Raw genomic sequence first — 9,482 nt, forward strand, 5'->3', positions numbered from 1 at the left:
TGTTTTATTTTTTTAATAAAAATAATTATTCAGTTTTCTATTTTAAAGAATATATTAATTATTTATTTTTTAGTTCTTTCAAATATTTTAAGAGTTAGTAAAGTGTAATATAATCTTTGTAGTTTAAAAAATATAACTATATAGTATATTTATTTTTAAGTTTTGAATGATCTAGTTTTCATAAAGATAATTTCTTTATTTTTTGAATATTTTAACAGGAATTTTAATTTAAAATAGATAAAATGACTAAAAATAAATTAAATAAAAATAAACAGATTAATTAATGTACCTTTTAAAATAGTAAGACTAATTAATTAGTTTCATTAAAATAAAAAAATTAAATAATAATTTTTATACATTTTTTAATATTATTTTAATGCAATTCTCATATTCATAATTAAAATCAATATTAAAAAAAATTCTTCATAAATTAGTGAATTACTGAAATATCCTAAAATGAAAATTATGTACTATATAATAAAGCCCAATAATAGCAAAAGAAGCAATACAATTGCAATTGATTTGGTTGAATTGATTTATAAATTTGAACATTCTATTTTAGCAGTTTCTTGGATCCATTTGAGAACAATTCAACTTTTAGAGTATGTTTGGATGGGCCGAGGAAATGATAAGTAATGAAATGATAAGAAAAAGTAAGGAAGCGGAAGGATAAAGAGAGTTATAATAAAAAAAAAATCCCATATTTGAGAAAGAGTAAATTAATAAAAAAATAATGAAATGTAATATATATTTTTTATATTTAGAAAGAAATTAAAGATGAGTAAATTTAAGGGATATATAAATATAAATATTTATAACCATCATCTCTTCCTCTTTATTTCTTTTTACACCCCAATTTGAGGGTAAAAAATATTGAGATTTGAGGGTTAAGAGAAGGTAAGACTTACTCTTACTTATTCTTACTCTCCATTAACTTATCTCTTTTTATATAAAAATAAAATAGTTATTTACCCCTCTTTATCTTTATTTACCTTTTTTTCACTCTCATCCAAACAAAGTTGTTGTCTTTTTTTTTTTTTCTCAGTGATTTACAAAATTATCCATTTTGTTTCAGCAGGTATTCAGATTTGCTTGAGGGCCTATTTGTCTTTGTATCTGTGCTGTCAGTGCTCTTTTTCCTCCAAATTTTTTTTTTTGCCTAGTTTTTTCTTGTATAAAAATAAGGAAAAGAGCTAGGCAAATGAGAGGATCAAACTTGCTTTTTGTATGCATTCAACTCCAAGTATGTATAAATGCGAGCTTACGGGGTTCAGGCTTAACGAAGACAAAATTTGTGGGCTGGGCTTCCAGTTTTGAAAAGCAGCCCCACTGATAGAATGAGCAGGTTTATTATTTTCTAAGACGTAGCAACATCACCCAATCCAGACAAAATGAAAGCATACCAATACATGGGAGTGAGCATGGATTAATTTGATTCTATTTAATTTGAAAAATAAAAAATTTAAATAAATTGAATTTAAAGTTAATTAAACCAAATTAAATTAAAAAAAATAAATCAATCCAAACAAATTTAATTTAATTTAATTTAATTTATTCATTTGAGATTCATTTTAAACATATTTTTTTATTTATTTTAAACTTATTTTAAATTTAATTCCAGGCTCTCTTTATTTTGTGAAAGATTTTTTTTTAATTTTTTCTGATGTATGAGATACTCATAAGTTAAAAAGAAAAAAAATTAAGTTATTTAAAAAAAAAACACCTTTTTAAAAGAACAAGTCATTTGCTAAATTTTAATAATTTCATTAAAATATAAAAATATTTAAATATATATGATATAAATATATATTATTAATTTAATATTATAATTAAATAATAAAAATATTTTTATAAAAAATAAATTTTATATTGTAACTCAAATTTTAAAATTACAAATTAAATAAATTTAATTATAAAAAAAACGAACCGACTTTTCAAATTAAATCAACTTTAGTTTCAACTGGATTCTGCTCTTTTATATATATATATATATATATATATATATATATATATATATATATATATATATAACCAAGGAAAAGGAGAGAGAGAGAGAGAGAGAGAGTTTCGGGTGTGAGGTAAATTTACAAACCCCTGCTCTGCCATCAGCCAGGATTAAACACCATGGGCAAGGAATAAGATTATAAAATATATTTTAAAAATTCAACGTTTAATAATTATAATCTACTTGTTAAACTAATATCTCAATATTCTGTTATCTATCTTGCAATAGATGAGATTAAAAAAATACTTCATCGTTTTAAAAAGTTTTGAAATTAAAAAAAAAAAAAAAATACAATCTATATGAAGGCGTACTCGCAACAAAAATACCAAATCTATTCCCCAGGGCAAGGAGATTTTCCCATCCCACCATATACACCATTCAGTCTTCTTTGCAGGGTGACAAGACTCTCCAAGAATATCAGAGTCACCATCCCACTAAAGGTATGAGAAATTCGAAAAATTATTGTGTAAACTCAATATTCTCTGTAACATTAACACGAGTAGTTAAATCTAGATGTTTATTTGGAATTCATGATGAACTAAGTATTTGATATTTGGAGTCAATGATCAAATGCATGTATATTTGTTTAATTGTGATTCGAATGCTAAAGAACTACTTATATATATATATATATATATATATATATATATATATATATATATATATATATATATATATATATATATATAAAATTTTAAATATTAAATTAAAACTTTTATAATTAAAACGTTTCAAAATTAAATTTGAATTAATTGTTAATACTCTCGAACATGCAGCAACTTCCTGGCAAAGCCGAAGTAACCTATACGTATACACTCCAGTGATCATGATTTTCACTCTGTTGATCACGGACTTCTAACTTCAACAGCAAAGCCGTAACCTATACCTGTACATCAGATCAGAAATCTGATTCTAATTTGTTAACATTACCCGTCTCATTTGATCACTGGCTTCTGTCTTGTTTTGGTAAATTGTATATCTCCATTAAGAACAGAGCTAATAAATCTCTCCACTTCTTCTGCAGTCATTTCACTCTCCAGGGTGACATATTTCCCCTTTCGAGGTTTGTAGGCCAACAATACCTTATCTGACCACTTGAATCCAGATTTTTCAAATGCATTTAAGAATGCTGGCTGCCTGTTTGCATCTAAGAGAGCATAGGTAATAGAATCCCTACATCCAGATGCTGCTGCTCGTTGCCTTGAAAATGATTTTTGAGAGACCTAAGAATACAAACCATGCAGCAAACAAGAAAATCAGTCGTACATCATTTTATTTTTCCACATTCTTCTCACAAAAATTTAATTAATGTCTGCAATTTGGCATCTCAACTTCCCACGAAAAATAAATAAAAGCACAGTGAAATATTAAGTATTCATCTTGCAGATATTTGATTAGCACTGTTAATATTTTTAAGTCGGCTAGAGACAGAAATGTGCTGTCGAGACTCGATGGTTCAAAGATCAAACATTAAGTGTAGCAAACTATCCACTCAATTTCATTTATTTTCAGCGGAGGAGATGCTGAGAAAGAGCACCAGATTGGACAATATACTTATATTTGTTTCAAAGTACCTATGAGTTAATATATATTGAAATTAGTTTCTAACCTTTTTTAACTCAACATAAATACAAGGGTGATATGTTTATCATTATGAAATGATGAAAAAGTGAGAATAAAATAAAAGAGGTGAAACAACAAGCTATAAAACCCGCTTTTTCTTCAACTAAGTGAATCATATATCAATACTAGAAAATTTCTACTTACCGTAGCTAAAATGGATTCCAGTTTCTCCCTTGCTTTTGAAGTTCTGAAAGCACCTATGATGCAAACAGGGTTCTTTTCCCCACATAGAGCATCAAAATTCAAACTCGTCAGCAAAGGTAAGTGTTCCTCAACAGGATCATTCTGCTTTCTGGCCTGACTTGATGCTTTCTTCTTATTCTTTTTATCAAACCCATCAAGCAAGGTACTAAGATCTTGAATTGCAGATTGCAAATCTTTCACAGAAATCCCTGCTTTTAAGACATGCTTTTCCGCATTTGATAACCAACCAACTATAGCTGGAAGTGCATCAACTCCCAACTTCTTTACCATTGGATCACTAACACCATGAACCTGGATAAACAATTATCATAGTTATTCTCAGAAGATCAATAAATTATAATAAGCTTTTTTTTCCCCTTAAATGTAAAAACTGTCACTAACTTTTCCTAAAATACAGCTCCAAATCAATCTATCAAGTTCCCAAGTAGAAATAGTTAGTTTGATGTCAGAATACACGTTCATCACACATTGGCATTTTTAGCACACAAAACCAACATTTCCTTTGCGACAGAAACAGAGCTTGACAATGTATATCATCTTTTAAGCTAAACATCTATATTATATTCATAGGTATATTCTGGACCACTATAAACCAGACCAAGTCATTTCCAAACTCTGTCAACTCGAGAGGTCCAATAAAAAAAAATTAAATTCATAAATAAATTAAGCTGGCTACTAGGCCATAACATACCTCTGCATCATTGAAAATGAAGCGATTATGATATAAGCCACTAAGGACACGCCAGATCACAGGTGTATCTTTTTTGGTGGAGAGAAGCAAAACTCTGGGGAGTTTTTCCCTGCTACCAGAGGAAGTCTCAAGGTGTTTCAGATCAATCCGCCTTGAAAACCTTGGCAACTGTTCTTGGCAAAAAGTCTTCAAATTCCTAGCAAGCAAATCACCATTGTATTCCACCAAAGAACCCTTATCATTTGCTTTGTATGAGTAGACAAATACCCTAGGTTCTTGGCGGGGATGTATGCCAAGCTCAGTACAAAAGGACTTTTCAGTTTCACAATTAATGCTTCCTACCTGTAAGAGCAAAGAAAGATGGTGAGTATGTGAATGAACAATCGAAAACCACATGATACAGAGCAATAAGGTAAACAAATACCTTTAGAGCTCCTTGCAATGAAACAGCAACCTCCTGTATGATTGATTCATAATAACGGCTCCCCCTCAAAGAGGGAGTATAGGATAACAAAAGCCAAGTCATGCCTTGGTCAGCAATTTCTTTCCTGAAAATTTTAGAATTTATAGGCTTGAAACCCTTAGGGGAGCTTCTAGAGCCAGAGTGAAAACTGGATTGAGACCTGGAAAAACCACTGAAACCACCAAACTGATTGCCACCACCATCACCACCAAAAATATTGGAGAAAATATCATTCAGGCCAAAACCAAAAGAACTCTGAGCACTAGGACCACCAAAGGAAAATGAGAATGATTGGGAACCTCCCTGCCCCTCCATGTTTTGCCATTCATCTGGCCTGAATGTAAACCGATTTTGCCTGTGTCTACCGCCTTTAAAATAAGTATATCCACCCTGGTCCCCAGGATAGCCAGCATCAAATCCAGGATTGCCCTTTTCATCTCCATATAGATCATAATTTTTCCTTTTCTCTTCATCTGATAGAATCTCATATGCTGGTTTTAAAAAAATATTAGTGAAAATTATATTAGAACAGGAAAATCATTAGTAACCATGCAGAACAGAAAAAACTAAAAATCCAGTTTTTGTTGATCTAATTGATTTATGAAGTGACAATATGATCTTCTCATGCCCAGAAGATGTTCCTCAGATAGCATTTTAGTTCAGAACTGTAACTAATCAACCAAACACTAAGATCAACTAAAACTTTATTTAAACAGAAACCCAGCACACATGAGTATTACTAGTGCTTCAGCAAGAAAATGAGTTAGCAAGTGACAGACACTTACCATTATTAATCTCAGCAAACTTCTCTTGAGCACCCTTATTTTTATTCTTGTCAGGATGATATTGAAGAGAAAGCCTACAAAAAGATAATTGCACGCATGATGAGCAATTAGACATGCCACACAAATATTTGGGTGGGTCGGGTTTCTGTGAGTCACTTTGTAAGCAAAATCATGTATATAATGCCAATATAATGATATACATGAAACAGATGTCTCATATCATCAGACAAGATAACAATATGCAACACAGACTAAATAAATGACCAGAACATCCCAAATCAGGCACTTTACATCACACCTCCAATGGTGGTTGCCAAAGTTCTGAGTGAACCCGAAATAGGCCTTTCTAATTTCTTGTTTGTCACATATCTCAAACAAATTTTGCTTGCAAGCGGCACATATTATGCATCACATGCAAACTGGTGAACAAGAAAAGCAAGAAATACAAAAGAAAATTCAAACATGTTAAATATTAAATCGCATCATCAAGATCTTCTGGATATCTTCTTCTGTATAATGGCTCAGATAAACACAAATTTATATCTCTGTAACACTGACACAAAAGCCAGGTCCTTCTGCAGTACTTCCATTAGTACTACATTTTATTGCACCATCATACCCACCATGGGACTTCATAAATCATTAATACTAAGAATGCTTGATCCACCGAAGGAAAGGACCAAGCCTAAAGTTTGTCCTCCAAACACATGTTAAGGACCCAAAACTTGAGGCTAAAGCAATACCAATATTCTTCAAGCAAATATACAAGGAAAGCAAACAATCAAGTATAACTGCTCTGACTCTGATACATTCAAAAGCATAGTCAATAAATGCATCTAGAGTAGAAAGGGACAAAATCAAGAGTTCAAAGAACAACATTGCCAGAGTTTTTGAAACAAGAACAGAAAGTGAAGGGAGAAAGACAGAATGTACTGGTGGAAGGCTTTCTGTATTTCACGTTGACTTGCGTTCTTCTCAACCCCAAGAACCTGGCATGAGCAAATAATCCATAAAAAAACTTGAACAAAATTCTCTATCACAAGTGCAGCTAAAATGTTTGAAATGGACTATAATTTTGTGAGAACAGACTACATTGGATTGTTGCAATACTTTAAAAAAAAAAAAGTACCATGTTGCAATTTTCTTTGTTCTTTTTATTACTATTATTATTATTATTCAGTATTTCCACAGGAGGGATCATTGCTTGGTGCAATCTGCAATGGTAAAAGCCTTGGGATTGAAATCATATGGAAGCAACCACTCCACGCAAATAATACTGAAAGGTAGGGTTTTGTCTATATTCTTCAATACTTAGACTTAGTGTAACAGCTATTTTATTCAAAAGTTTAGTAGGATTCTCATTATGTAGTCTACTTCTGCTGCACTTAGATAGCTAATTTTCCTTTCTCCCCAAATAATTAAGAGCCATAACTTTTACATATTCAAATCATTAGTTAATGTTAAAAAAAAAAAAAGGTATGATTGTTGTAAAATGATGGAACCATCATACTAGGACAGTTTTTCAAATCAGTGGATTGGGATGGCATAATTCATAAAATTCTAATTATATCATATTCTTCATTAATTAAAATAAATTAAGTAAAATATATTATAAAACATATTTAGTGATTAATTAAAAAAAAATGTCTTTCCATTATTATTATTATTATTATTATTATTATTATTATTATTATTATTAAACATAATTTATCAAGTAATATTTCATTTAAATAGATATCTTCAAACGATTTATATATTTAACAGTGAAGGTATTTTAGTAAATATGTTAACAATAAATATGATAAATTAATTATAATTAATAAGCACTCAATTCAAACAGGTGTTAATTTAGAAATTCATCCAATAGAAAATAACTAGACGTACTTAGTTATAGCAAATTCTTTTGTTCACAAAATTAAAACTAACAAAACATCACCCTGCTCCAAATAACGGCTTCAAATTTCAGAAAAAAAAAAAAAAGAGCCACTGAGATGAGATCGTGCTCTCGAAAGCAGCAATTTTATTCAGAAAATATATAAAAAAAATTCAAAATTTCCTCCACACGTTAGCTTATCATATTAGAGAAAATTGTTAATTGAAGGCGCAGGGGTAAAAAATTGGCCAGAAATTGATCCAAAAATAAATCATAAGGAGAATGATGAACAATGAGAATTCAGACCCTAATTCAATTCGGGGCAAATTTTCTTCATTATCATTATAAAAAAAAAAAAACAAACAAACGAATGTGATCTTGAGCTTACCTCGTAAGGGTCAATAGTTTTCGCCTCTCCCACTAATAGAACCAGAGATAAAAAGACTGTTAATGGCAAAGTAAAGAGCTTATTCATCTTTTTAGATCCCACTGAGCGAGCTTATGCTGAGCGTTGACCGTTGGATTTGTAAGAGTTTCTTTCGTTTTTTTTCAGGGCGAGAGGACTGCTAAGGAGAATTTGTTGAGAGGGCGCGCATTAAGGATATTCCAGATGGTTCGCGTCTAAGGCCTTAGGTACACGTGGCATTTCGGTTTAATTCCACGCGAACTGACCAATAGGATTGTTTAGAATTCTTTGGCTTGCGACACCATCACCATGTCCATGTGCCGTTACCACGTGAGTCCAAGGATTGCACCGTTCACGCGCTCTGGAGTGTCTGTCGGTAAAATTCGTCTCCGGATTTGTAGTGAGCCCAATAGTTGAGCGCTTAGGCAATGATGGACTTACAAAGCCCAAATTCCCTCTGGTATAAATATATCTTTGTTTGTACCATATGCGGAGCATTTGTTGCGATGATTTAAAATCGCATCGAATCAGATAAATAAAAAATTAAATTTAATATAAATTTAAAAATTAAATCACATTAAATTATATAAAAATTAAATTTTTTTAAATGTAATTTTTAATAGTAAATTTGAATATTAGAATTATATAAAAAAATTATATTAATCACAGATATTAAACAAAAAGGTGAAATTGATTATGATTTTTAATTATTGATATTTATTTTATTAAAATATTTTTAGTTAAAATAATATTATTATAATATTATTATTATTTATAAATCCCCATATATGTGTAAATCCATAAAAAAATTATCATAACTTAAAATTTTGATAGAATGGACTTTCTCTAATTACTGATTATTTTATACATGAGCTAAAACCTTGTTGTTTTAATTTTTTTTTTAAATAGAAATTTTGCAATTTTATAAAAGAAATAATAAATATTAAAACATAGAGAAAGCCAATGGTCAATAAGGATACCATTTTATAATTTATCAAATCCTAATTTAAAAAATAATAGTATTTTCTCTCTCATAAAAATATGGGCTTTCATTATAATGTAAAGAGTAGATCATATATGATTGTGAAAAATGATGTATATACACCATGACATATAATAATTTCAAAAAAATGATGAGGCGCATATAATATGGGCAAAGTACATTTTAGTATCTGTATTTTGACCTTTTTAGCATTGAGAAAATATATTTTATTTTGTTATAATTAAGAACAGAAACTTTAGCTCTATTTGTACTGTAAAGATAAATTGCTATCATGTTAAATGATGCTGACATGGCATGCTGATATGGCGTCATATATGACATGGCGTATAATACTCTAATTTTTTTTTAAATTCTATTTTCTTAAATTCAAAATATTATTTTAATAAAATATATTATCTTGTTAATTTAATTTTAATGTTTAATATTTTT

General features: G+C 29.7%; 1 protein-coding gene across 1 annotated transcript; it reads right to left on the bottom strand.

Moving 5' to 3' along the window:
* Positions 1 to 2,718: 2,718 nt before the first annotated feature.
* Positions 2,719 to 8,229, bottom strand: LOC110655832 (dnaJ protein ERDJ3A). The gene is made up of 7 exons (XM_021812288.2): positions 8,033 to 8,229; positions 6,705 to 6,760; positions 5,772 to 5,845; positions 4,948 to 5,477; positions 4,524 to 4,865; positions 3,773 to 4,123; positions 2,719 to 3,228 (listed from the first exon to the last, which is right to left on the bottom strand). Exons 1-7 carry the CDS (start codon positions 8,117 to 8,119, stop codon positions 2,941 to 2,943), a joined length of 1,728 nt encoding a protein of 575 aa, XP_021667980.2. The 5' UTR covers positions 8,120 to 8,229; the 3' UTR covers positions 2,719 to 2,940.
* Positions 8,230 to 9,482: the final 1,253 nt, after the last annotated feature.

This window comes from Hevea brasiliensis, chromosome 5 (genome assembly GCF_030052815.1).
Source record: "Hevea brasiliensis isolate MT/VB/25A 57/8 chromosome 5, ASM3005281v1, whole genome shotgun sequence".
Lineage (NCBI taxonomy): Eukaryota > Viridiplantae > Streptophyta > Magnoliopsida > Malpighiales > Euphorbiaceae > Hevea > Hevea brasiliensis.

Bases quoted from the DNA above. Each gene is read 5' to 3' on its own strand.
- LOC110655832 (XM_021812288.2), bottom strand. From the start codon at position 8,119: ATGAATAAGCTCTTTACTTTGCCATTAACAGTCTTTTTATCTCTGGTT. The intron at 6,761-8,032 runs GTAAGCTCAAGA...TGCTCATGCCAG, and splicing joins AAACTATTGACCCTTACGAG to GTTCTTGGGGTTGAGAAGAA. The intron at 3,229-3,772 runs GTAAGTAGAAAT...TTGTATTCTTAG, and splicing joins TGGAATCCATTTTAGCTACG to GTCTCTCAAAAATCATTTTC.